The sequence below is a fragment of the Desmodus rotundus genome, chromosome 5 (assembly GCF_022682495.2).
Source record: "Desmodus rotundus isolate HL8 chromosome 5, HLdesRot8A.1, whole genome shotgun sequence".
Taxonomy (NCBI): Eukaryota; Metazoa; Chordata; class Mammalia; order Chiroptera; family Phyllostomidae; genus Desmodus; species Desmodus rotundus.
The window spans coordinates 127,097,762-127,113,128 of NC_071391.1; the positions used below are offsets into that span (position 1 = coordinate 127,097,762).

Sequence of the window (15,367 nt, forward strand, 5' to 3'; positions counted from 1 at the left end):
ATTCAATTGTAAATCAACATAAAAATGGGATGCATTAGCCAACCAGCTGGCAGTGTAAAAAACTGAAATTTATTTTGATGGAGGTGGTAAGAGAAATTGTGGACCACTAGTGTTGGAAATAAACACTAAAGGGAGGGTAGGAGCCCTCCATTAGAACTCTGTAGGATAATGTACCTTTGTTGAAAGGACCTTTTTGGGCATGTCAGCAGCTTAGTAAGAAGGATGCCTTTGTCCTTAGAAAAATACAAATGATATATTTTCATGTTTGAATGCTGCTCAGTGGATTCTATCCAAAAGAAACAGTTCAAGAGGCCTTCAAAGCCTTAGAAATATTGGAAGGAGAAAGAGATCACCATCACTACCATCACCACCATAATTATTATTATTGAATTAATTCCTACAACAGTCTCAAAAGGTAGGTGCTATTCTTTTAAGCAGAGGAGAGAACTAAGGTACAAAGAGATAGGCATCTTCCATGGGCTTCCTTAGTTAATAAGTCACAGGGTCAGAGATTTAATAAGAATTGCTAACATTTATTGAGAATTTTCTAAATGTTAGTCATTCTGCCAAGTACTTCATTTAGTACAATGCAGGGATGCAAACAATGTTATTCCTAGGTTAAAGAAAGGAAGACTGAAACTTAGAGAAGTTAAGCTAATTACTCGAGGTCACACAAGTAACAAGGGCAGGAGCTGACACCTGAGCCTACACAGGTGGCACTGGAACCTGTGTGCTTCCTTGCCTCTGCGCACTGCCTCTCTAGTCCCTGCCCTCTGCGCTTGGCCATGCAGTGTCCAAAAAATGCTTTTATAATTAGAGAAGCTACTTTCATTAACCCCACAAGACAAATGAGAGAGAGTAATGCAGAGAAGAGAGAGAGGAATTTAGGGATGGGCAAGAAAGAGCCTGACTTGCTGAGGTGAGTGCCAGTGAAGAATCTGCAGGAGCTGTCCCCAGCTGGAGAGAGCAGATAGTGTGGCTGCCTTTAGCAGACATCCAAGGAAGCCCAACTGGCTCACATGTGAGTGGAAGATGGTTGTCGGTTGGATGGGGACCTACTGATCTGTGTGAAACTTTTGCTAAACTGGAATTATGGTTTCTTGCATCGCAAAAAGCAACATCCAGCTACCTAAGAATTACATAGACATGTTGCAAAGGCAAGGGAATGTTGTGAAAACCTTATTTATGGATCAATAGGTAATCTTTCATACACAAAAGGTCAACTCCAGCAAGGCAGAGTGATAAAGAGAGAAACATTGCCTGCAAATACAGTATTGACTTTAAAAAAATCCACCCTGATGAGTCCTTTGATGTATATTCTTTTAGTTAAAGTACATTTCTTTATTCATGAGTTTCTCCCCTCACCACTTTGGGCTCCTCAGTGATGTATGAAGGCAGTGATGAAGAACACTGATTTCTAGTTGTCTGGAATTCTGCGCTATCAAGTGATCAGCATCAAATGGAATAAAGGCTGAGGGTTTCAGAAAAGCAGTTCTAAGTGTGTGTGCAGCAGTTAGGGTACTCAACTGACAACTCACCTCTATCCCTTGTAATTTCCTGCTTTGGTGGCTGTGATGATACATTTATTCTGGCTTAAGGAAATACACCACAACCTACTGAACCCTATTGGTCCCTCTGAGTGCTTCACCCATGTTGTGATTTTTTCTTTTTTCTGAAGCAAGTCGTTCATCATCCAAAAACATATTTGCAATCGTTGCCATTCACCTCTACCTGGTTGCTGGATGGTGAAGTTGTTTATTGTTTATAACTCCTGCTCAGTCGTAAGTGTGGAAGGGAGATTAGCTGGGTTTTGTTTTCATGATATAATCTTTCAGATTAGAGGGCCAATTATGATTTCAGGTTATTCCTCTTTGCATTTGGGAAACTATTTCAAAGAGCCACAGTCTGATCCTTGAAGAGATGTATTGCCAGTGGAAGTGCCTTGGATTTTTAGGGCCACTGTGTGCAAACTGGGGAGGAGTGTACAGTGGGGGAAGGCACATCTTGGGCAATAGGTCAAAAGGCTTAAGATGCACAGCCCTTTGTCTCAGCTTCCTGAGGGGGATCTGCATGGCAGTGGGTGTGACGGAATTTTGTACACTGTAGAATTATGTAAGGATATTTTTTTCAGAGCAGTCATGGAAGAGCTTTTGACAGTGACACAATTCCTCCAAACTGCTTACTAATTCTTCTCTTTCCCCAGTTACAAAGCACATTTCAAATGCTCTGAGAACAATAGCATCCTCTCAGGAAAGGATGGAACTGGAATCGGTCACCTCCAGCTTTGTCTGGATGTGACAGGGGAGCCAGATGAGACTGGGGACTACTTAACACCTCAAAGTGAGAAAAGGACACAAAGGAGAGGCTGAGCTCGATGACAGATGACACAGATTTCAGCCTTTTCCAGAGTCAAAGTCATAGCTTTGCCCCCTGTGTTCTGCCAAAATTTCCTCTTCTGCTATGCCCGCATCTTCCTAAGTTCCTCCCCAGACCTCATCTACTTGGAGAGAAGGACAAAGGTATTTGTTAATAAAAATGAATGGTGCTGGCCACAAGTGGTCCTTATTGGGGTCAAAATTCTGCATCTCTTGATTTTAAACTTTGCAGTGATTCTTTATCTCCTATTCACTTGCTCCCCGTCTACCATTCTCACTGTTATTCATGCTGTTATTATCTCGGGCTATGGGATATGTGTGTAAGGGGGTGGTTTTCTTCCTGGGTCTGTCCTCTGCAGGAGTGCTTTTCATTGGCCATATGTGATAGTTTGTGGTTTGGGGTGCCCCTTTGCACATCCTAGGGTGTTTTTGTTGTTATTAAAGGCTCTCTGCTTCCCACTCCAGATTTCACTCACACTTTTTCCAGGAGGAAAAGGAGAGAAGGAGAAAGGGATTTGGTAGTTGGCAGGTAAAGGAGAAGAGAAGATGGATGAAGGAAACTAACTGGGTAACAGGCACTAATAATTTTATATTTGTATAGTTCTTTACAGTTGATATACTGAAAAACAATAATTTGCAAGTATTTTTTACAGGCATAGTCCTAATTTGGTTTTCACAACCACCCAATTTACAGATAAGGAAATGGAGGCTTAGAGAAGGTAATAGGCTGCCTAGTTAATGAATATCTGGAATCTAGTCCTTCTGACTACATATATCATTTTTTTTTTCTTTTCTATATTGCTCAGGCATGTCCCCGAGTCCTCATTTGAACTCATGCCAAACACTCTAGGTAAAAGCTAAAGGTCTTTCTTAGTGGCCACCATAATTCTGTAGTCAACACCTATAGGAATTTTCCTGAGATGGACTGGTAGACTTTGGTTGACCAGGATAAAATCATTCTACCAATAACTTAGTGCATTTTGAAATGTTTTGGGTAATTTTGAGTATAAAATATTTGGTAAAAATATTTTCATATATAAATCTCACTCGAGGCTCATAAAAGCCATGTACAGCTCAGAAGTCCAGCTCGGAAACCTATGCCTTGTCTCTTAATCCACATTTCCTTCACTGCTATGTGCCTAAGCCAGACTAGCCTCTGCAGAGGGTATAGAAAGTCCACACAGGGAGCCAAGACTCCCAAGTCTGAAACTAGAAGCAATTGTAACCCTGACCTCTGAGCAGCACTGGCTACATAATTTGTGGGGTACAGTGCAAAATGAAAATGCAGGGCCCCTTGTTCAGAAATGTTTGAGTATTTCAAGACAAAACCTGGTGTGAGGTCCTCTGAGTGTGGGGCCCTTTTGAGCATGGGGCCCTGTGCAGCAGCTGAACGGGTCACGTGCCAATCAAGCCATTCCTCCCACTGACATTAACTCAGACGTGGATGACCTTGTTTTTTTCTCTCAGATCCAGGCTACATGTACTCTTTTCTGTTAAACTGTTTATTCCCTCAGTCGGTCTCCATTCAGAGATGTAAGGCACATAGCGGCCTAGTGTTCCTTGATATACCTACTAACTCCAGTTCTCATAGATCGAAATTTAGGGACATTCATAATGTCAATAGTAGCTAATATTTATTGAGCCTTTACTATGTGATAGATACTGTGCAAAGCTTTTTATATGCTTTAAATGGATTGCAAAACAGCCTCAATTCTGTATCACTTCCTGTATCCACACACCTGGTGTTGCGACTTTGCAGATTCCCATCAGGAAGTAGAGTCTGCTTCTGCCCTACTTGAATCTGGGCTGGTTCCATGAATTGGTTTGTCTGATATAGTGAACCAGGAGAGATGGGATGCTAGTTCAGGGTTTTAGTCTCAAGAGACATGTAAGCTTCAGCTTTCTCTTGTGGAATCCTAGGACTGCCATGAGGACAAGCCTATGTTAGTCTCCTGGAAAGGAGCCCCACTTGGAGGAGAGCTGTTGTTTCAACTGCAACCACCCAGAGCAGCCAGCCCCCAGTTGACCTGCCAACTAACTGCAGATGCATGAGTGCGCTGAGCTGAGGTCAGGAAAACAAGAGTTCAGTCAGCAGAACCATTCTTCTGATCAATTCACAGGTGAGAAATGATAAGTAGTTGTTGCTTTAAAACTCTGTCTTTTGGATGTAGTCCGTTATGCATTATGATTATGTTATTAAATAACAAATTTATTATTTCTATCCTCTTGATGAGGAAACAAGCTTTGAGAGGTTAAGATCTTGTCTGAGATCAAACATTCTAAGACCTAGCATGTTTGACTGTGTAACCCAAATTCTTTTCTGTTATTTCGGGGGGCCACATCATAGCCCTCAGGGCTCTGCCAAGCCCTCAGATAATTTGAAAGACATTCGAGTAGAAGAAGCAATGTTTTTGATGATGGGGGCAGGCCCAAGAGATGGAGTTCAAACACTAGGAATCTCTCTACTGATTAGTACCATGTCTATCATTAACCAAAACATGCAAAATAAAACACTAATTTATCAGAGAAAACAGTGCATATATTCAGAACAAAGGAGATGATGTCTTTGAGGTCAAGGTCACAAGCTAAATGCTAGCAGAAATTTTGGCTGCATCACATTAACACTAAATGAAGACCGAGTTCTGCAAGAGGTCTGTGTGATAATCCCATTAATGCAAATGACATTTCTTATGATGTCTGTTTTAGTAAATGAAAGCAAAATGCAATTATATTAGTGGAATTCACTCATGAAACTAAACTAAAATCCACCAGAGCAAGTGTCTCCCCACCGCCACTTGTGCCCCACATCTTTGATAAAAAGCAATTGCTTCCCAGAGTAGCAAGGGAACATTTTGCTAAAATAGGAATACACAATTTGATCATAGAAGGGGCACCAGAATACAGGAGTTCTTACAAATATCGGAGGTTGGGAAGGTTTTGGAAGGCGTCTGGGTTGATGTACAGCAGGTTTTTGGCCTTCTCAATTCTACTGTAAAAGAGAAAAGAACGTGAACATAATTTCAACAGTAAGGAGTGCTATAGTACTTTTCACATTATGCAGAATATATCAATGTCATCCATCCGTCTATCATTTCAATAAAAATTGAGCAGACATGCAGTGCCTTTACCATGCCAAACTGCAATCTAAATATTAACTCTGCCCTGCTTAACTCTCATCACCAAAGTTCTCCTGGGCTCTCCATCAGAGGCAAACAAAACACTGGCTGAGTCACTTTCTCCCTGAGCACAGCTGAGTCCTTGACCAGTAAGGATCTCCCAGGGTCTGAGGAGGCTAGGAGGGTAGGGATGAGACTAACGTGAGGTACTGAGCTTTTGTCTGGTCAGGAGACAAGAGATAATGGGGTAGAAATCAATAGAAGGGGCAAAAGGAGATTGGGAAAAAAAGAGAGTGACGAGGCTAAGGAAAACACAGTTTGGGGGCAGACAGTGACCATCTCTGGTTTTAACCATGAAACCCCAGCAGACAGCAGCTGGGGATGTGCCAGTGATGCCCTTCATGCTGTAGAGTGAGGCTGCTCCCTTGCAGCTCCTGGGAAGTGGTAACTCCTGCTCCAGGTTGGCCTGAGTCGTGTCCTGATCAATAGTCCAGAGGTGAGCATGTTCACATTTGGGTTCCAACAGAGAGGCTGCCCTTGCCTCATCATGCTGGATCAATGTATATTTGCAGAGATGCTCTGTGTTAATTACTTCCTCCCCGTTTCATTAGCTTTTATGTTACAGTAACATGTGGCTACCCAGATCCAAGTACCAGGTCATTAATCATTTTAAGGACAGTCAGTGCTACATGAGGGTAAGCACTTCTGCATGCAGGGGAGAGCTGTCCTATTAGTTCCACTGACCATTGAACTGCACTGGGGGACATCTGCTTAACCTTGTCCAGAGGGCTGGCTGCTCTCTGGGTTCTGAGCCCCTGATTGTGTCTCTCTTTCCTAGTTGGGTAAGGAGAGGCCAAGCAGAGAGAGAAGAAAGGATGGAGCAGGAGGGCAATGGGAAGAAGAAGGGAAGCCATCAGCTGCAGAGGTTTAATGACAATGAGGAAGAAAGAGAGTGGGGGTCACGGTGGATGGACAGAAGGAAAAGGGAGGGAGAGTCTGCCAAAATAGACAGACTGAGTGTCATTCCTAGACAAAGTTGTGTGTGTATGTGCGTGTGTGTTACGTGGTGGTCATTAGAAACTGTGTGTGTATGTGTATGTGTATACGTATATGTATATCCTATTGATACTTGGCAAATGCTTGAAACTTTTTTAAAGAATACAAAAGAGTCAAGAGATCTATGTCCAATCTCTATTCTGCTGTGGATTTTGCTGGGTGACTTTAGGCAAGCCTCATAACTCTCTGTGCCTTTCATTGCTCATCTGTAAAATTAGAAGAATGGTTCATTGGCTTTCCTAACTGTGTCTCATGAAAATTTTGTGAGATGTTAATATATACTCCACAGAAGAAACCTTTCCAGTGAAATTAGTTGAAAATCCCTGAATACAATATCCTTCATGGAGATTCCAAATGTAAATGCTCATATTACAGGTTCTGAGAAGTTTTTCTATAGGTAAGTGAATCCAGATTTATTTTCTCAAAGTTTCCTAATATTGTTTTACCATAGAATCTTTTTCCCCCCCATCTTTAAACACAGTAAATTCCTGAATGTTTAATGATACACAGTCTACTTTGGAAAATTCTGAACTAGACAGTTTCTAAAGTCTCTTCCAGCCTTGATAGTCTATGATTCTATGAAGTAATTTATGGTAATTGCAGGCTGATAGGAAACAGAAGTGCATTTGTCAGAGTATTGACATGTTGTAAACTAGAATGTCAACAAGAGAAAGGAAATTTGATTGGAATAGTAGGGGAATAAAGACTCATTATGACACACTCATGTTAGTTGATGTATTAGGTCTAATTTACATTTATCTTATCATATATTCATCACAGTGATATTATGCATCATGCGATTATATTATTCTCATAGATAAGAAAATTGAGTCTCTGAATGATTTTGCATCTTGGCCAAGGTTTATTGGTGATTACATGGTGTAGACTAGTATTCAGACCTGGACTGCTTAGCTTCAGCTACATCATGTGAGACTAATTTTGGGCTTTGACTGTGGAACAACTTTGAATGAGAGGAGGAGGTGGAGGTACTTGCTAACAGTCACAGAGGCAGGTTCTTAGGTGTACTATGCAAACAAGTCTGGGAGGGAGGGGATGGGATAACATTAGGTTCTGGACTGGTGCCTGGACCATCAGGCAGAGGGACCCATGAGAGCACCCTTTGGGCTGACTTGGATATTTTAAAATTGTAGGGATCTGAGGACAGAGCAGAGCCGGGTCCTTCCAGGAATATAAGCAGACTTTAAGGTGATTGCCAAGAATAGTCACGAGCAAACCCCATAGGTTTTTGCTTACATTTCATATAATTTGGGCAGATTGGAGAACACATTCGCCTCTATCACTTCCAAGACATCATTATGTGAGATCTCCCTGAAAAGAAAGGATAATTCAAGTCAGTTCATTTAGACTCCACAAAAGAACTTAGGGCTTAGCATAGAGGCTGGTGCTAAGATGATTCGTGACACTCACCTTTTTTCCCCTCAACAAAGTCAGCTGTAATAATACTAATTTATTAGATGCTAACAGAATAAGGAGAGAAAAACTCAAGGCAATGGCTCAGTTTAGAGGTTATTCAGTCCATAGATGTAGAAACTGAGGCCTGGAGAGGGAAAGAGACTTGCTTAAAGATATTTAGGGTATACATAGGATGAGAACAAACTTTAAGTTCCCTACTCTAGGGGCCAGTGAACTTTTTCTATAGAGCCAGATAGTATTTTTTGGTTCAGCAGACCATTCAGTCTCAGTTGCAACTACTCAACTGATATTTAGGACAAAAGCAGCCATAGATAGCACTTAAATGAGCTGTGTTCCAATTAATGTGTTCCAATAAAATCTTATTTATAAAAACAAGTGACAGGTTGGATTTGGTGCCACGGTCTGTACTCAGTGACCCAGCCCTAGACCGCGGAGTCAAGTTTTTCTGTCTGCTGATCTGGCCGTGGGAGATGAGAACCTCAGTTCAGTCTCTTTTAAATAAACATGGATTTAAATTTCTTCCCCTTCATGCCATTGCCCAACTGGGGTTGCTATTGCAAGATCTTTGGCATTAATGTTGTCTTGGCCTAAAATACCCCCCAAAAGTTCCTTCAGGCCCCAGCTTTTTTCCTCCTGGAGTAATTGAGGGCAGTAGAGAATGAAGAGCTTGTGAAGACAGGGTGGCTTAATCAGTTAATGTTTGTAAAGTGGCTCTCAGATGAAACACACTATTAGTAGGCCTCCCGAGGAAGACTTTCATGCAGTTTTAATGCTGTAGCTGAGAGTGTCTCAGGAAGTCTCATAAGCAGCAAGCATTCAAATTGGCTGAGGCAGAAGTGCTATCTGCTGACCTGGGATTTAGCTAAAGAGGTATAAAAAGGCCCTTGGTCAAGGAACCAGACTGGAGGGCAGGGCAGGACAACCCTTGTGGAGGAGGGGAAGTGTGGTTGTGAACAGCAGCCACCTCAGTGAGAGGGCTTGTGACATCCGGGGCTTGTCAACTCAGAGAAGGGAGGGTCGTTTCTCACACGCCCCCATGAGGAAGGAGACATTTTGTGAGAGAAAAGTTCCTCTTATTCTATAATGGCATCTTTTAGGATTCACTTGGTAAATTTAAGTCTACATGATTTTCACAGTCAAACATAGATAAGGGTGGGTGGTATGTATGTGTGTGCTTATGTGCACGTGCACATGTGTGCATGTATTTTTTTAATCCTCACCCAAAGACATGCTTATTGATTTTAGAGGGGAAGGGAGGGAGAGAAGGGGGAGAGAAACATCGATGTGAAAGAGAAACACCGATTGGTCGCTGCCTCTCATGTATGCACCCCAACAGGGACCAAAACGGCAACCTAAGCATGTGCGCTGACTGGGAATTGAACCTGGAACATTTTGGTTTATGTGATGATGCTCCAACCAACTGAGTCACACCAGCCAGGGCTGCATGTTGATCCTTGGCCATTTATCTTGCTCCTCTGTCCTGAAAGTGGAAGGAGTGCTGGAAGATACAGGAATGAGGAGTAGGAAAGGGGTGGTAGACTTAGAAAAATAAGACATTTATTTGAACATATATGAGGAGTGACAGAGTGGCCAAGGTAGAGGATAAAGCATGGAGCAGAGAACTAGATAACAGAAGGGGTTCAAATGCAAACTGGGTCATATCCTCTGAAAGCTATTTCTGGGTTCATGTACAGTTACCAGTGGGTTTCGTCACTGCTTGTGGTAATATCTCAGTCTAATATTGCCCAAAGGTAGGCATTTCTTCTTAAAAGGTAATTAAAAATTAATAGGACAAACAAGCCAAGAAACACTTCTAAATTGATTCAGAAGGTAGTTCCTACTTTATGGCCTCACCTTCAAAGACAGGAGAGGGTATAGGAATTGGGTGGTGGGGGCAGGGAGAGCCTTTGGCTGGATGAGGGTTGGGGAGAGGTGAACAGTGTGCTATAGTGGAAAATTAGCTCACTGAGAACAGTCCAACTCAGTTCTGTCTCTAGTTACTTCTATTACCCTTTATTAAGTGTCTTCTATTTACCAGCCACACCACATACTCTCTCTCCAATCCTTACAACATGCCTGTAAAGTTGGCATCTTGATCTCTATGTCAATAAACAGCCTCACCTATATGCAGAACTAACTCTGGTTGACTGCAGAGTTGGAACTCGTTCTTCTACACCCCCTGCCTCCCAGGCCACGTTGGGCCCAGTATTTCCACTGCTATGTATTTATTTACTCATGAGGAAAAACATGTATGCACCTCCAAAGACTTGTACACAAGTGCTCAGAGCAGCTTTATTTGTAATAGCCCAAACCTGGAAGCAACCCAGTGGGTAAACTGTGAGATATTCGTGCAGTAGGGTACTACTCGTCAATAAAATGGAACAAACTGCTGATAAATCATTGAATCTTTAAAAAATTAAGCTGAGTGAAAGAACACAGGCATAAAAGAATGCATACTGTATGATCCCACTTATATGAGGTTCTAAAACAGGAAAAACTAATGTACTGTGACAGAAATCGGGGTATTTGTTGCCTGAGGCCTAGGATGGAGGTTGCTGACAGGGAAGAGGCGGGGACACTTTCTGGGGTGATGAAAATATTCTACATTAAGGCTGTGGAGGTAGTAACATGGGTGCATATATATTTGTCTAACTTACTGACCTTTAAACTTAAAATAGATACATATATTTTCTTGTATATAAAAGATACTTTAAAGTTATATGAAAAATGCCTTTTTTTTTTTAAAAGGAAGAAGACTGAAAATCCATTTTGTTTGTTTGTTTGTTTGTTTTGAGAACTCTGAATTACGAGAACAATGGAAGAATCTTGGTCATATTGTCTGGCCAGAAGGTGTGGTTCAAATCCTAGTTCTATGTTGGGGATTCTTTGTTAGGTTGCTTCCCAACTTGACTGTTTCTCCCTCCTCCCCCATCTGTAAAGTGAAGGGTTGGAATAGCTCAGAATTTCTCAACTATGGCTGCACATTAGGATCTTCTGATGGACCTGGAAAAAATTCCAAAGCCTGGTTCCACAGCAGAGAGTTGGATTTATCTGGTTTGGGGTTTAAGTCTGGCATTGCTTTTTTTCCCCTCCCTTTAATTCTCCAAGCAATGGCGATTCTAATGTGCAAGAAGGATTGAAAACTGCTGGGCTAGGTGACCAAAAGGTCCCTTTTAGATCTATGATTTCTGTCTTAAGATTTGCTTCAGGAGCAAAGGCCAATTTGCCTTTGGCTGTTAAGCCAATAAATTAGATAAATAAGGTTCTTGAAGCACAAGAGGCAATGAGACAAAATGGTAGTAAGAGAAACCTGGAGATAGAATGTGGAGACAGGAGTAAAATAGAGCAGGCACGGGTTAGGTTTATTTTTTCATAAATGAGAAAATTTCATCAAAAAGTTGCAACATTGCAAATATATAGTAACACCTTTGTTAAGTATTGATTTAACAATATTTTTTAATGCACAGTTTCCTTTAATTTTCAGTGTACCCATGTAAATTAGAGTTAGTGCAGCCAATCCTATCCCTGGTTAGATTAATAGTGGTAATCTGGCTTGGCTAAGGTAATACACTATTGTGAGGATCACTCAACTGGTCTTTGAAGGGAAGATGTGGAATCTTTACATCCAAAGAACTTACCCAATCAAGAAGTCATTTTTTTGTCTCAAATGGTTCTGTTAAGGATTTTCTTTGCAGTTGTGACAAATCATTACAATTGGTGTGATTCAAAGTGTGATGGTGTCTCCTTAGAGTCAAAAGTAAAGATGATGAGCGAGGGTACCTCTAGGGATATGGTAGATCTAAAGTGTGGTCCAGGGGTCTGCATGATAAAATGATTTTTGTGATAATGCTGAAATAGAATTTTTCACTCTCATTCTATGAGCATACCGTTGAGTCATACTTGAAGTGTGATATGGCGAGAACTATAACGCAGAAGCAGATATGAGGATGTATTTTTAACATCTTTTTAAGCCAGATGTTAAAAATACTTGCAAATATGTAAAACCATGGTACTCATCTTACTAATATTTTTTAAGAAAAGGTTATTTTGCATAAAAACTTATTTATATTAACATGTAAGAATTTATTGCTTTTAGATAAACTACAAAATAAATTATTTTCCAGTTTTAATTTTTAGTATGGTACACGTTGGTAGCTATAACCCACATAAGCAAATGTCTTTGGTGTCTTTACTAACTGAAAAATGTAGAGATCCTGAGACCACAATGTTCGGGAGCTGTCCAAGGTAGACATCGAGTGCTGCCCCTCTTGTGAGGGGTCCTGACTCTGTGGAAAGCTTATTTCCAGAGACGAGGCTCTCATGGTCTAGGACAGTGCTTCTCAATTGTACATGTACAGGTGAATCATCTGGGGATCTTGTTAAAATCCGTTTTCTCAGTGGGAAGATTTTGAGTGGGGCCTTAGGTTCTGCATTTCTAATGCCTCAGGTAAGGGGTTGGTGCTGGAATTGAGATCACACTTTGGATTTCAAGGTTCTTTAGAAGAATGCTTAATAACACTCCACCGAACCTTTCTCCCGAACACACACATATGAGTGGACAAGAAAACTGTGACAGAGTATTTCAAATCAACTTAAGAGTGAAGTACTTGATTTAAAAAACCCTACATACCCTCTGGAAAACTTTCTGTCATTATTGAAATCTTCCTATTTTCTACATTCTGACAAGACTTCTTTCATTTATCAGTTAAAGTGATTACCACATTGTTTTGTCATTGATTTTTTTTTCCGGGGGGGTTGGTCATTGTTTAATTCCCCAACCTGACTTTTTGTTGCTGGATGGTACCTTATTTGTCTATCTCTGTTGTCTATTCAGCATCTAGTGGTAAGTTGGCATGTAACAGGTACTCAACAAGTGGTTGGTGGATGGATGGGTAGATGAAGGAAAAGTAGTCTTTGGGTCCAGAAATGGCATCTGCAAAACTGCAAAGGAGACGAAGTTTGCCTTTGGTGTTCATTCACGCTCTTTTCTGTAGGTGACACTCCCAAATCTGGTAAAAGGTGGCAAAGGCTAGCTTGTCTGTGAGTTGGGCTTTTGTCCCAGTGATTTTTACATTTAATATGTTTAATAAAGCATACAGGGGTACATACATGTATTTGGTCTGCTATACTATAGTGTCTGGATGCCTTTACCTCTATCTCCCTGGGTCCCAGATGAGGTCCTTGAATTGACAAAACACTCATAGAGGAGAAAACAGGGGAGATGACTGGTATAACTGTAGGGTTGCCTAAAGCATTTGATTGGGGGTAGAGAAGGTGAATATTAAGGTCCTTTCTGTGCATGAAATTCCATGTTCTTTGAAGGAAGGGGAGATGTACTTGCATGAGGTACTGGGGGTTACCAGTTCATTCTGTCTGGAGTGAGTTTCAGAGCCAGAATCAAATCCCACTCCAGGTTTGCATCCTTCTGACCAACGAAGTGGTATTCATATACAAGTACAGGCACACCTTAGAGATGTTGTGGGTTTAGTTCTAGACCACTGTGATAGAGCAAGTCATAATATTTTTGCTGGTGGAGGGTCTTACCTTCAATTTGTACAAAGTGCAACATCTGTGAGGCACAATAAAGTGAGATGAGGTACAGTAAAATGAGGCATGCCTGTATACTTGATGGGGCAGTGGGGAAGGTGGGCTTCAGTAGGAGAGATTGAGGGAGTGAATGGGCATGTAGAATCCAGCCAGGTCCAGTTTAAAGTTTCAAGCTATCATAGAGTGGTGTTAATTTGTCCACCATTACACCTGATACTCATTTGCTGAATGTCGGGACTGTTTCATTCAGAGCAGAGTTGCTATGGGTTTATACTGGCAAGAGGTGTCCAACCACGTGGGCCTAGGATGGTTGTGAATGCAGCCCAATACAAAACTGTAAATTTACTTAAAACATTATGAGATTTTTTGTGATTACATGTCACAATGTATTAAATGTATGACCCAAGACAATTCTTCTTCTAGTGTGGCCCAGAGACGCCAAAAGTTTGGATACCTCTGGATAGGATAAGGCAGAACAGAAGAAGAGTGACCAGAGGTTAAAGGTCTCTGGTCACTAGAATTTCAAAGCCTTCTATGAATTAGAGAACAGGATGTAATAAGAAATTAAATACTCATGGAAATGTTTTCTTTGCTTTGTTTTGTTTTTTTTTCTGATACAGGAGATATTCTCCAACTGAGTCTTCCTCATCTTTTCCCTCCTCCCCTAACTCTCTGTGTAGAATTTTTCTCCAATACATTTATTCAATATACTCTTCCCTAACTGGGTGCATTAGGGGATTCAATTGCATTAAAATGTCTTTAACATTCACTGAATCAAATTTATTTCTTTGTTTTTAATAATCTAGACTAAATTTAGTTGACTGTTTTTCTTCCCTAAGCTTCCTGTGGTCTAGGATCCCTGCCCTTCCCCCCCCTCCCCCCACCCACGCCAACTTCCCCACCACCCACACATTCTATTGTGTTGCCTTTACACACTGCACTGGGTTTGCGTTCTGGTTCATCTTTTTCACCAGGCAAATAACTCCTGGGGGACAGCGAAATTGCCTTTTATCATAGTATTCCAGCTCCTAGCCAAGTGTTTGCTGAATGAATGAGTTATCTTTGAAAGACTATAAAAGACTTTCCACCTTTGCTCTTGCACAATAAAGCTGTGTTCTTGAAAACTTGCAGCTGACAGACAGTATTTGCAAATCAAATTGTGTATTAGCGCAGGAAGAAGCTTCTTGTTTAGCAGAACCTTGGAGTGAATCTTTAAAAGAGTGAGGAACTAATTCAACAAGTGTCCAACAAGTTGTGATTAAGCAGCTTTGTGTTTCATGCACTATACTCATTGCTGGAGATCTAAAGATAAAGAAAATGGGTCCAGGGTTTTATTGATTATCTCTAACTCGGTGAGTATAGTATTTGAGGCTTTCCTTAACTGTGCTATCTTTATTTGATGAGCTACATCTGAGTTACTGAGTTCCATTAAAAATAAAATTGATTATTGGCACATTGCATTTGAATATAGCTGTAGATAAATAATGATATGCTTGTATATAGTATAGATTATACATAATTGCATATGTATTATATACATATGATATATTATGCATATATGATAGATATAATATATGGTTTTCTGTATACCTACCATTTGCCTACTCCCCCAATTCTTCTGGAAATGTGCCATGTAATTTAAGTAAATGCAGAGCAGGGGCAGGTGAAAATTCCCATAAAAATGAATTTCAGAACATTTCATAAAACTCTCCAAATATAAATTCCCATCCTCATTTAGAATTTCCTTAGGGTCAGATCTGGAGACTTTACAAGAGAGATATGAGTTTGAATCCTGCCTCCATTTCTTTCTTTTTTTTTACAATATAAATATCTTTATTA

The 15,367-nt window shown here is 40.8% G+C and overlaps 1 protein-coding gene across 2 annotated transcripts in view; it reads right to left on the reverse strand.

Annotated features, from left to right (window-relative positions):
- Positions 1-15,367, reverse strand: part of FSHR (follicle stimulating hormone receptor) — a 156,761-nt gene that overhangs the window by 40,670 nt on the left and 100,724 nt on the right. For both annotated transcript variants that reach the window (XM_024553069.2, XM_024553068.2), the window contains exons 3-4: positions 7,802-7,876; positions 5,290-5,364 (exon numbers count right to left, since the gene is read on the reverse strand). In XM_024553069.2, the coding sequence (XP_024408837.1) occupies positions 5,290-5,364; positions 7,802-7,876 (150 nt within the window). The remainder of the gene's footprint in view (positions 1-5,289; positions 5,365-7,801; positions 7,877-15,367) is intronic.